The 12500-nt window shown below is 44.0% G+C and overlaps 2 protein-coding genes across 5 annotated transcripts in view; one reads left to right on the top strand and one right to left on the bottom strand.

The window, feature by feature from the left end:
• The window catches only part of nlgn3b (neuroligin 3b), a 17428-nt gene extending 13017 nt beyond the window's left edge, over positions 1-4411 (bottom strand). The window contains exon 1 of the mRNA XM_046838828.1: positions 4055-4411. The gene's annotated coding sequence lies outside the window, so the exon portion shown is untranslated. The remainder of the gene's footprint in view (positions 1-4054) is intronic.
• Positions 4412-6798: 2387 nt separating this feature from the next.
• taf1 (TAF1 RNA polymerase II, TATA box binding protein (TBP)-associated factor) overlaps positions 6799-12500 on the top strand; it is a 22287-nt gene continuing 16585 nt past the window's right edge. For 3 of the 4 annotated variants that reach the window (XM_046838814.1, XM_046838812.1, XM_046838811.1), the window contains exons 1-15: positions 6800-7108; positions 7495-7609; positions 7753-7858; positions 7965-8081; positions 8192-8314; positions 8712-8950; positions 9052-9273; positions 9435-9770; positions 9863-10031; positions 10135-10236; positions 10441-10608; positions 10727-10854; positions 11309-11416; positions 11564-11737; positions 12341-12500. The exon at positions 12341-12500 is cut by the window's right edge and continues 14 nt beyond it. In XM_046838814.1, the coding sequence (XP_046694770.1) occupies positions 7496-7609; positions 7753-7858; positions 7965-8081; positions 8192-8314; positions 8712-8950; positions 9052-9273; positions 9435-9770; positions 9863-10031; positions 10135-10236; positions 10441-10608; positions 10727-10854; positions 11309-11416; positions 11564-11737; positions 12341-12500 (2266 nt within the window). In that variant the 5' untranslated portion in view covers positions 6800-7108; position 7495. Of the gene's footprint in view, positions 7109-7494; positions 7610-7752; positions 7859-7964; positions 8082-8191; positions 8315-8711; positions 8951-9051; positions 9274-9434; positions 9771-9862; positions 10032-10134; positions 10237-10440; positions 10609-10726; positions 10855-11308; positions 11417-11563; positions 11738-12340 lie in introns of all 4 variants that reach the window. The other variant, XR_006924336.1, reaches the window with a different exon arrangement.

The following is a 12500-nucleotide window of genomic DNA, read 5'->3' as shown; positions in this document are numbered from 1 at the left end:
GTGTAGTACGGTACAATACATTATATTCACTAACCCCTAATCCCTACATAATATTCACTAATCCCTACATTATATTCACTAATCCCTACATTATATTCACTAACCCCTAATCCCTACATTATATTCACTAACCCCTAATCCGTACATTATATTCACTAATCCGTACATTATATTCACTAATCCCTACATTATATTCACTAACCCCTAATCCCTACATTATATTCACTAATCCGTACATTATATTCACTAACCCCTAATCCCTAAATTATATTCACGAACCCCTAATCCGTACATTATATTCACTAACCCCTAATCCCTAATTATATTCACTAACCCCTAATCCCTAATTATATTCACTAACCCCTAATCCCTACATTATATTCACTAACCCCTAATCCCTACATTATATTCACTAATCCCTACATTATATTCACTAACCCTGATCCCTAATTATATTCACTAACCCTAATCCCTACATTATATTCACTAACCCCTAATCCCTACATTATATTCACTAACCCCTAATCCCTAATTATATTCACTAATCCCGACATTATATTCACTAACCCCTAATCCCTACATTATATTCACTAATCTACATTATATTCACTAACCCCTAATCCCTACATTATATTCACTAACCCCTAATCCCTACATTATATTCACTAACCCCTAATCCTACATTATATTCACTAACCCCTGAACCCTACATTATAATCACTAACCCTAATCCCTACATTATATTCACCAACCCCTAATCCCTACATTATATTCACTAATCCGTACATTATATTCACTAACCCTAATCCTACATTATATTTACTAACCCATAATCCCTACATTATATTCACTAACCCCTAATCCCTACATTATATTTACTAACCCTAATCCCTACATTATATTCACTAACCCTAATCCCTACATTATATTCACCAACCCCTAATCCCTACATTATATTCACTAACCCCCAATCCATACATTATATTCACTAATCTCTACATTATATTTACTAACCCATAATCCCTACATTATATTCACTAACCCCTAATCCCTACATTATATTCACTAACCCCTAATCCCTACATTATATTCACTAACCCTAATCCCTAATCCTACATTATATTCACTAACCCTAATCCGTACATTATATTCACTAACCCTTAATCCCTACATTATATTCACTAATCCTAATCCCGACATTATATTCACTAACCCTAATCCCTACATTATATTCACTAACCCCTAATCCGACATTATATTCACTAACCCTAATCCCTACATTATATTCACTAACCCTAATCCCTACATTATATTCACTAACCCCTAATCCCTACATTATATTCACTAACCCCTAATCCCTACATTATATTCACTAACCCCTAATCCCTACATTATATTCACTAACCCCTAATCCCTACATTATATTCACTAACCCCTAATCCCTACATTATATTCACTAACCCCTGAACCCTACATTATAATCACTAACCCCTAACCCTACATTATATTCACCAACCCCTAATCCCTACATTATATTCACTAACCCCAATCCATACATTATATTCACTAATCTCTACATTATATTTACTAACCCCTAATCCCTACATTATATTCACTAATCCGTACATTATATTCACTAACCCCTAATCCCTACATTATATTCACTAACCCCTAATCCCTACATTATATTCACTAATCCCTAATCCCTACATTATATTCACTAACCCCTAATCCCTACATTATATTCACTAATCCCTACATTATATTCACTAACCCCTAATCCCTACATTATATTCACTAGCCCCTAATCCCTACATTATATTCACTAACCCCTAATCCCTACATTATATTCACTAACCCCTAATCCCTACATTATATTCACTAACCCCTAATCCCTACATTATTTTCACTAACCCCTAATCATTAATTATATTCACTAACCCCTAATCCCTACATTATATTCACTAATCCCTAATCCCTACATTATATTCACTAATCCCTACATTATATTCACTAATCCTTCATTATATTCACTAATCCCTACATTATATTCACTAACCCCTAATCCCTACATTATATTCACTAATCCCTACATTATATTCACTAACCCCTAATCCCTACATTATATTCACTAACCCCTAATCCCTACATTATATTCACTAATCCCTACATTATATTCACTAACCCCTAATCCCTACATTATATTCACTAACCCTAATCCCTACATTATATTCACTAACCCCTAATCCCTACATTATTTTCACTAATCCCTAATCCTACATTATATTCACTAACCCCTAATCCCTACATTATATTCACTAATCTCTACATTATATTCACTAACCCTTAATCCCTACATTATATTCACTAACCCCTAATCCCTACATTATATTCACTAATCCTACATTATATTCACTAACCCTTAATCCCTACATTATATTCACTAACCCCTAATCCCTACATTATATTCACTAATCCCTACATTATATTCACTAATCCCTACATTATATTCACTAACCCTAATCCCTACATTATATTCAATAACCCTTAATCCCTACATTATATTCACTAACCCTAATCCCTACATTATATTCACTAACCCTAATCCCTACATTATATTCACTAACCCCTAATCCCTACATTATATTCACTAACCCCTAATCCCTACATTATATTCACTAACCCCTAATCCCTACATTATATTCACTAACCCTTAATCCCTACATTATATTCACTAATCTCTAATCCCTACATTATATTCACTAACCCCTAATCCCTACATTATATTCACTAACCCCTAATCCGTACATTATATATTCACTCTCTCTCTCTCTCTCTCTCTCTCTCTCTCTCTCTCTCTCTCTCTCTCTCTCTCTCTCTCTCTACCTTTAATTCTCCTCATATCAGGCAGTGTCAGCTGCACGTATTTATAAAAGTCCACATTCACCAGGAGAAAGAGAGGGGCGATGTGTAGGTGTGTGTGTGTGTGTGTGTGTGTGCGTGTGTCTGTATGTGTGTGCGTGTGTGTGTGAGTGTGTGTGTGTGTGTGTGTGTGTGTGTGTGTGTGTGTGTGTGTGTGTGTGTGTGTGAGTTAGTGTGTGTGAGTGTGTGTGTAACTGCAGGGACGGTGAAAGAGACTACAGTACGAGATGTGAATGCCAATGTGTTCGTCTCTCTTCCTCTGTATCTCGCCTGCGGATGTTTATCTGATTGGGAAAAGCACCGGTTACGTTTCAAATCCACATCTGAGGATAGTGTACTGCCTAAAGTGCACACTGTTTTGGTGGGTAGTGTGTGTAGAACACACACACAAACAGCAAACCAACAGATGGCCAAATCACCATGACAACTCTGAGACACGGCAGAAGGTGTCTCGCTGTTTCTCCATCTTATCATTCCACCACACACACACACACACACACACACACACACACACACACACACACACACACACACACATATGCACACGTGCACCTAATAGAGGTCACTTCAAGTGTGTGTGTGTGTGTGTGTGTGTGTGTGTGTGTTACACATGTGAACAACCCTGCACTGAAACAGAGGGGTTCCTCCATTCATTCTGCTTTCTATATTGCACACCCAGACACACACACACACACACACACACACACACACACACACACACACACAGCATGTTCAGTGGTGCTAAATTATGTTTATCATTGATATGTTCTGAAAACACGCTGTCACCTCTAATACCCACATCAATCACTGTGCAGAGGCAATGAATACAACACACACTCACACACACGCAGAAATACACACGCGTGCACAGATACACACACAGATACACGTTACCCTGAAATAAAAATCGGCAGCGCGTGAACGTGTCCGTGCGTGTGACCGCATTTAGCGCGTGCAATCGGGAGCAATGCGGCGGCGCGTGCCATTTAAACTGTGTCCACCCACGCGTCATTAGAGCGTCGTGAGCGCGTTATGACCGCTCCGTGCCGGTGTGGAGAAGTGATTATAACGCCGCTTCTGGAGGAGCGCGTGGAGGAATAAAGAGAGAATAAAAGCCAGGTTCGCTCCTCACCTGCCGGATCTCTCGGTCTCGCGCTCACCGTATTCTCATCTCATCTCATCTCATCTCATCCGCGCCATGTTTCTCCTCCTGCGACCCTCGATCTTGATATCCTCAGCGATGATGAAGATGGTGTTTCTGATGATGATGAAGATGGTTACTGTAAATGAACGTTCATGTCTCTTTGACTGGCGTGTAAAAAAGCGTAAAGCGCGCGCACGCTGCAGATGCTCGCTCGCGAACGCGGTGGTCGGGAGCGCGCGCTCAAGGTACTCTCCACCGCGGGCGTTACTAGGCAACCAAGCAGGAGGAAAAAGAGGAGGATGAGGCGACCGCACCGGGGTGCTACCCTTCCGCCCCTACACTCCCGCTGTCTTACACACACACACACACACACACACACACACACACACACACACACACACACAGCTGAGATCACGTGATTACCTGTGATCAGAACCGGCAAAAGTACACACATCCTTTACTTAAGTAGAAGTACAGATACTGATAAAGCTGAGGTTCTGACTGCACTTTTTTACTCAAGCGAAAGTAAAGAAAAAAGACAAACAAAATTGTAGGGAAAAAAAACTTTAAACATCAAACTGGCTCATGAAAAAAAAGATCTAATGATAAAACGTTAGATCACCTGTATGCGATTTCTCAAATTTGACAGCGAATTCTTAAAAGCCAGCACTTTTTTACACCGATCATTTCATACATCTCCCTGATATATGGCCATGGTGTTGAGGAATGTCTGATTTTATTTATTTTCACATCGGTGACTCCCTCTAAATTCACATTCATTCAGAGAGGAACCAGACTCATAAGCAGAACCTCCTCCTCATTTGGGAGACATCAAGAGTGTGATTCTAGTCTTTAAACACTACAGAACACTGGAGAGTGAGAACTAACATGAGCACTGGAGTGTGTGATTATGACTGATGTTCTTTCTACAGTCTTCTACAGTCATTATGGTTATAAAACTAGGAGCTACTGAGCAACTCATAAAATAGCTCAACATCTGAGATCATCACAGATCCAACACCAGCTTCTCCATGCCAGAGCCTTCAAACACTCCAGGAGGTTCAGTGTCCAAACTCCACATGAAGTGGGATCTAAATGGCGCTGGTACGTCTCTAGATGGTTTTAGATGTTTGCAGCATCTACTTCTTTAAAGGTCCATAATCTTCATAAGGTGGGACGTGACTGGAGCTGGAGCAACCTCAGGATGCCTCAGGATGGGGAGAGAAAGAGAAGCAGTGGAGAGGAATTAGCGTAGCTGCTGTTCATGATATTAACAGCACAAGTTGATAATGCAGTGGTGTGAGGTCAGGGTCAGTAAATCTTCTCTGCTGGTCTAAACACTATCAGAAGCTCTGATCTACATTTACAACATAAATTCTAATATTTGTTCCATGAAATTGTATTAATTTATTAATCAGTTTCTTCTCTTCATGTGGTAGTGTTTCTCTCGGCTGCACTGCTTCAGTACGTGTATGTGGATGGTAGATTTTTTGTCCAATCAGATTTCAGCCTCTATGTGCTGCCATGTGAATCTAATCTGCTCAGAGTCTTCAGAATCAGTACTGCTGGACTTTTACCATAGAGAATATTACCAACAGCTCTGTTTCTTTAACCAATCAGATTTCAGATTCTCCTCACAGAGCAGATCACTGGACCAGAACAGCGTCAGTATTGTTCTGTCCTCTGATCGGTTGTTCAGAGGGAAACTGTTACAGTCGAGTTGGACTGGTAAAACACGTGTGTAGCTCTGCACACGTTCATACGTCAGAGTTAGACTTTTTTACACCTACAGAGGAAGAGAAACTGATTTGGTCTCAGACACTTAAAAATCCATTGTGAAGAAAAGCGAGACATGGTGAGGAGGTCACCAACCCTGAAGCTAGCTAGCGTGTCTCAGCCCGGGAAAGGGTTTGATCTCCACCTCCAGACCAGTGAATACGAGCGGTACCACTGGATTACAGCCTCTGGGGGGCGCTGCACATTATGAGTCTAAAAAGAAACAGAGCTGTTGGTCATATTCTCTATGGTAAAGGTCCAGCAGTACTGATTCTGAAGGCTCTGAACAGATTAGATTCACATGGCAGCACATAGAGACTGAAATCTGGACAAATAATCTAAAATCCACATACACGTACTGGAAGCAGTGCAGCCGAGAGAAACACTACGACATGAAGAGAGAGAGGGGGGAGAGAGGGGTAAGAGAGAGAGAGAGAGAGAGAGAGAGAGAGAGAGAGAGAGAGAGAGAGAGAGAGAGAGAGAGAGAGAGAGAGAGAGAGAGAGAGAGAGAAAGAGAGAGAGAGAGAGAGAGAGGATTCCTATTCAGTTGTATTTCCACGCTTCACCACTAGAGGCAGACATACAGTTTACTTTTTTTTTTTTTTAATTGAATACAAAAGTACAGAAACAAAGGCAAATATACATTTACAGTGTAGATAAGTATTACAGGCTCAACACAGTATACACAGTATAACTAATAAATTGTTTAGAAATATAAAGAAAATAGATAGAAATCTGAAATTATAATTTACATGAACTTAAATAGTGAGTAAAAGAAAAATAAATTAAATAAAGAAATATTAGGGGCAGTATCACAATAAATTAACTGATGTCAATAAATAAAGCAGCTTCATAGCACTCAGACAAACATACAGTTCACCAAGCAATGACCAGCTGTGACATCACAGTACCGCGTCCTCCATCCAAGAGTACACAAGGACTTTTAAAAGCGGAAGTGCAGCTGTGGATGAAACCGGAAGCAGAAAAAGTAAACAGCGCGGCATCGGCTATTGAGTAGCTCAGTTTATACCGGACTGATATCTCTCTCTCTCTCTCTCTCTCTCACACACACACACACACACACACTCACACTCACACAGAGAGTTTCTGCAGAATTCTGTTATTTACACAGCAGTGTTCTCGTCCCTCTACACCGGATACCGGGGAGTACTCTACCCCGACTCAGAGCTCCTGTCCCGGGAACACTGTAAACTCCAGCTCGGGGATTGAGTCACGGCCTGGTGTACACACTACTCACACACTCAGGTAAGGAAGTTACTGTAGAAACTTCAGTGTGATGAACAGACTCTTGGTTTGTACAGATACTGAGTTTCACATCACTCGTGCAAGCGTACGCGCGTGCACACACACACGCACGCGCATTCCCTGTACTGATCATTCTCTACTGCACCGAGTCTGTCATTAGTTCTGTATGTATTCCCTCTGCTGCACAAAGGAAGTGAGGCTTTCAATTCATGATCATTTAGAATTAAAAAAAAAACCTCACGTTTCATTCTGAAGGAATAGATCCATCCATCCATCCATTCATCCATCCACAAAATACACAACACACTGACTGCAGATGCGTTACAGTGCTAGTGTTTGCTGATTGGTTGATTGCTCTGTTTGCTGATTGGTTGATTGTTGTTCAGGATGTCGGACTCAGACAGCGAGGAGGATCAGGACCGCCCCTTCCACCTGACCGGCTTTCTGTTTGGAAACATTAATGAGGATGGACAACTGGAGGACGACAGCGTCCTGGACATGGTGAGGGAATATCAAAACCCTGTCAGAGCATAACAGGAGAACAGAGGAAGAGAAGGAGGAACACAGAGAATATCAATATATACTTTATAATACAAGTGTGTTGTCCTTCATTCTCTCTGTCTGTCTGTGTGTCTCTCTCTCAGGAGAGTAAAAAGCACTTGGCAGGTCTTGGCTCTCTTGGACTTGGCATGCTCATCACAGAGATCACAGCCACTGAGGAGGACACAGAGCAAAACACAGACGCAGACGGTGAGTGTGTGTGAGAGAGAGAGAGAGAGAGAGAGAGAGAGAGAGACTGTGTTTGATTGTGTTTGATTGTGTTTGATTGTGTTATTGTGTATATGTATGTGTGTAGGTTGGGTAAAGAGCACTGATGATGCAGTGGATTATTCAGACATCAGTGAAGTTGCAGAGGATGAAACCCGAAAATACAAACAGGCCATGAGTAGCATGCAGCTGTCTCACAGAACAGGTACACACACACACACACACACACACACACACCATATTCTTTTATAAGAACATTCAGGATCGTGTTCTGTCCTTGTATTTCTGTGTGTGTGTGTGTGTGTGTGTGTGTAGATGATGAGGATGATTATGACGCTGACTCGGAGGACATTGACTCTAAGCTCATGCCCCCACCTCCGCCACCGAGCCAGCCAATCACAGCTAAGAAAGAAGACCCGTCCTCTCAGAGCTCCAGTGGTGAGATAACACACACACACACACACACACACACACACACACACACACAGACACACAGACCCATATAATTCCCTAGAATTGGGAATAGAATACCTGAACTCACTAGAGGCAGACATACAGTTTACAAAGCAATGACAAGCTACCTGAGCAGCAGTCGTCATTGATCACGTACCGAACAGCAGCTAACAGAAGATAGCAAGAATTGCCTCATATATTTATATGATTTATTCTACACCCAATAAAGTTGAATGTTCTGAATCCTGTACCGTGTTTGCTGGGGCGAGTACAATCCCCTGATCAGCGCACACCAGATAGTGAAAATCCTAACATTTGGTCCTTCGAGCCGGATAGGAAAACTTCCTAACATTTATATTTGTATTTATTTGTCTCTGTGTAGTGAGTGATGAAGGGGACGGTATTATTCTTCCCTCCATCATCGCCCCCTCCTCTGTTGGGGAGAAAGCGGAGTTTAGCAGCTCCTCAGACAGTGAGAGTGAGTGTGATAGGCCCACGCCCACCGGAGGGGTGGGGCATCAGTCCAGTCTCACACTCCCATTGGCTGGAATCATGCAGAAGGACACAGCGAAAGCTCTGCCTCAAGTAACTGAGCTGTTCCCTGAGTTCAGACCAGGCCAGGTACACACACGCACACACACACACACACACACACACACACACACACACACACGTGTGTGTTAGGACTGTATCAGGCTATTTAATGTGTATGTGTGTATCAGGTTCTGCGGTTCCTGCGTCTCTTTGGTCCTGGTAAGAACATGCCGTCAGTGTGGCGCAGCGCTCGGAGGAAAAGGAAAAAGAAACACAAAGACATGCACTCGGACACGCCCACCGCTGACGGCGAATCACACGCTCCAGAGGGAGGGGATGAGAGGAAATCTGGATGGGATTATGAATATGCTCCACCACCTCCTCCAGAGCAGTGCCTTTCTGATGATGAGGTGACTGACACACACACACACACACACACACACACACACACACAGTTCAGGTGGGTAAATGAAACCTGTTTTTGATGATGCATTAAAAGCACATAATTGTATTATGGACAGTGTGTAGACTCAATGCTACAATGTGTGTGTGTGTGTGTGTGTGTGTGTAGATCTCCATGATGGCACCAGTGGAGTGTAAGAGTGTGTCGGTGGTGTGTGAGGGTGAGGGCGTGTGTGAGTCGAGGCCGCGTGTAGCTGAGTGGCGCTACGGTCCGGCTCAGCTGTGGTACGACATGCTGGGCGTGCCTGAGGATGGGGCGGGGTTTCACTACGGCCTCCTGCTTCGCCAGGACAACACCACCACACAAACTGAAAAACACACTGAGACACTCTCTGATACACACACGGACACACACGTCGACACACACGCTGACACACACGCTGACACACACACTGATACACCTGGAGAAAAGCAGAGCAGCGAACAGGACAAGCAGCACTCTGAGGTCTGTATCACACACACACACACACACACACACATATCTGCATGTACACACACTCACAAGTATTCTGTTTGTGTGATTGTGTGTGTACGTAGCTAGAGGACGAGCTCTTCCTCATGGTCACACAGCTGCAGTGGGAGGACGACATCATCTGGAATGGAGAGGAAGTGAAGCACAAGGGCACTAAGACCCAGAGGGCTAGTCTGGCAGGGTGGCTTCCCTCCAGCATGACCCGTAATGCCAATGCTTACAATGCACAACAGGGTACACACACACACACAACAACAACAACAACAAGAAAAGCAGCAATAAAGTGTCTGTATTTATATCTGTGTTTTTGTGTGTGTGTTTGTGTGTGTGTGTGTAGGTCTGAGTCGCAGTAATTCCCAGCTGATGCCCCCAACTACGCCCCCCATTCCCAAAACTCCTTCTATAACCGGCTCTAAACGTGACAAGCACAGTCAGGAAGGTGATGAAACACACGATATCTACACTCACAGAGGCCGTGTCCCAAATCACACCTCACTCCCTTATATTAGTACTCATAAATTCATCTTCTCATCTGAAACCCCAACACTTTAATCTGATTCCATTAAACCTGTTTTATTCCTGCACAATCCACAGACCTACATTTTACTTCATAATACATTTAGTTTTATTCATATGATCATAGTTTTCCATGAGGGTGATGTTCCATGGTACTCCATTTTCCCAATTGATAATGAGGGGCTTGTGTATGGACGATGGGAAGACAACATCATCTGGGATGATCAGAACATGGAGCATCTGCTGTCTCCTCCTGTTTTGACCCTTGACCCCAACGATGAGAACATCATCCTGGGTAACCTTTAACCTTATTTTATTATTATTTAATTTTTATAACACAAGTAAAATTTTTACATCTCGTGTGTGTTTGTGTGTTTGTGTGTGTGTGTGTACGCGTGTGTGTGTGCATGCAGAGATCCCCAGTGAGAAGGAGGAGAGAACATCTCACTCTCCATGCAAGGAGAATAAGAAGGAGTCATCTTTGAAAAAGAGCCGCATTCTGCTCGGGAAAACCGGCGTCATTAAAGAGGAACCACAACAGGTCCACCACCTCACCCTGTCCACCACCTCACCCTGTCCACCACCTCACCCTGTCCACCACCTCACCCTTTCCACCACCTCAACCTGTCCACCACCTCACCCTGTCCACCACCTCACCCTGTCCACCACCTCAACCTGTCCACCACCTCACCCTGTCCACCATCTCACCCTTTCCACCATCTCACCCTTTCCACCATCTCACCCTTTCCACCACCTCACCCTGTCCACCACCTCACCCTGTCCACCACCTCATCCTGTCCACCACCTCACCCTGTCCACCACCTCACCCTGTCCACCATCTCACCCTTTCTACCATCTCACCCTGTCCACCATCTCACCCTGTCCACCATCTCACCCTTTCCACCATCTCACCCTTTCCACCACCTCACCCTTTCCACCACCTCACCTGTGTGTGTGTGTGTGTGTGTGTGTGTGTGTGTGTGTGTTCGTTCTAGAACATGTCCCAGCCAGAGGTTAAAGACCCATGGAATCTCTCCAATGATGAGTTCTACTACCCCAAACAGCAGGGGCTGAGGGGCACATTCGGGGGCAACATCATCCAGGTAGAGGAAAATGATACACACGCTGTGAACGGGTGGTGAAGTAGTTCTGGTAGTGTTGGATATGCGTTACAGCAGCTACAGGTACATTCATGTTCATTCCTCTCTCTCTCTCTCTCTCTCTCTCTCTCTCTCTCTCTCTCTCTCTAGCACTCTATTCCGGCGTTGGAGTTGAGGCAGCCGTTTTTCCCGACCCATATGGGCCCGATGAAGCTGCGGCTGTTCCACCGTCCCTCAATCAAAAAATACTCGTTTGGTTCTCTGTCTCAGCCTGGACCTCACCCAGTACAGCCCCTCCTCAAACACATCAAGAAGAAGGCCAAGGTGTGTGTGTGTGTGTGTGTGTGTGTGTGTGTGTGTGTGTGTGTAGATGAAGAAACAAGAGCGACAGGCCTCAGGGGCGGGACATGTTCTTTGTGTGTGTGTGTGTGTGTGTGTGTGTGTGTGTGTGTGTGTGTGTGTGTGTGTGTAGATGAGGGAACAGGAGCGACAGGCCTTAGAGGGCGGGACATGTTCTTCATGTGTGTGTGTGTGTGTGTGTGTGTGTAGATGAGGAACAGAAGCGACAGGCCTCAGAGGGCGGGACATGTTCTTCATGTGTGTGTGTGTGTGTGTGTGTGTGTGTGTGTGTGTGTGTGTGTATAGATGAGGGAACAGGAGCGACAGGCCTCAGGGGCGGGGACATGTTCTTCATGTGTGTGTGTGTGTGTGTGTGTGTGTGTGTGTGTGTGTGTGTGTGTGTGTGTAGATGAGGGAACAGAAGCGACAGGCCTCAGAGGGCGGGACATGTTCTTCGTGTGTGTGTGTGTGTGTGTGTGTGTGTGTGTGTGTGTGTGTGTGTGTGTAGATGAGGGAACAGAAGCGACAGGCCTCAGAGGGCGGGGACATGTTCTTCATGTGTGTGTGTGTGTGTGTGTGTGTGTATAGATGAGGGAACAGGAGCGACAGGCCTCAGGGGGCGGGGACATGTTCTTCATGCGCACCAATCAGGATCTGACGGGTAAAGATGGTGACCTGATCCTGGCAGAGTACAGTGAAGAGTACCCGCCCCTCATGCTGCAGGTTGGCATGGCAACAAAGATCAAAA

Source organism: Silurus meridionalis, chromosome 25 (genome assembly GCF_014805685.1).
Source record: "Silurus meridionalis isolate SWU-2019-XX chromosome 25, ASM1480568v1, whole genome shotgun sequence".
Classification (NCBI taxonomy): Eukaryota; Metazoa; Chordata; class Actinopteri; order Siluriformes; family Siluridae; genus Silurus; species Silurus meridionalis.
Note: the sequence above shows the minus strand (reverse complement) of the source record. Positions and strands in the feature narration are given on the sequence as shown.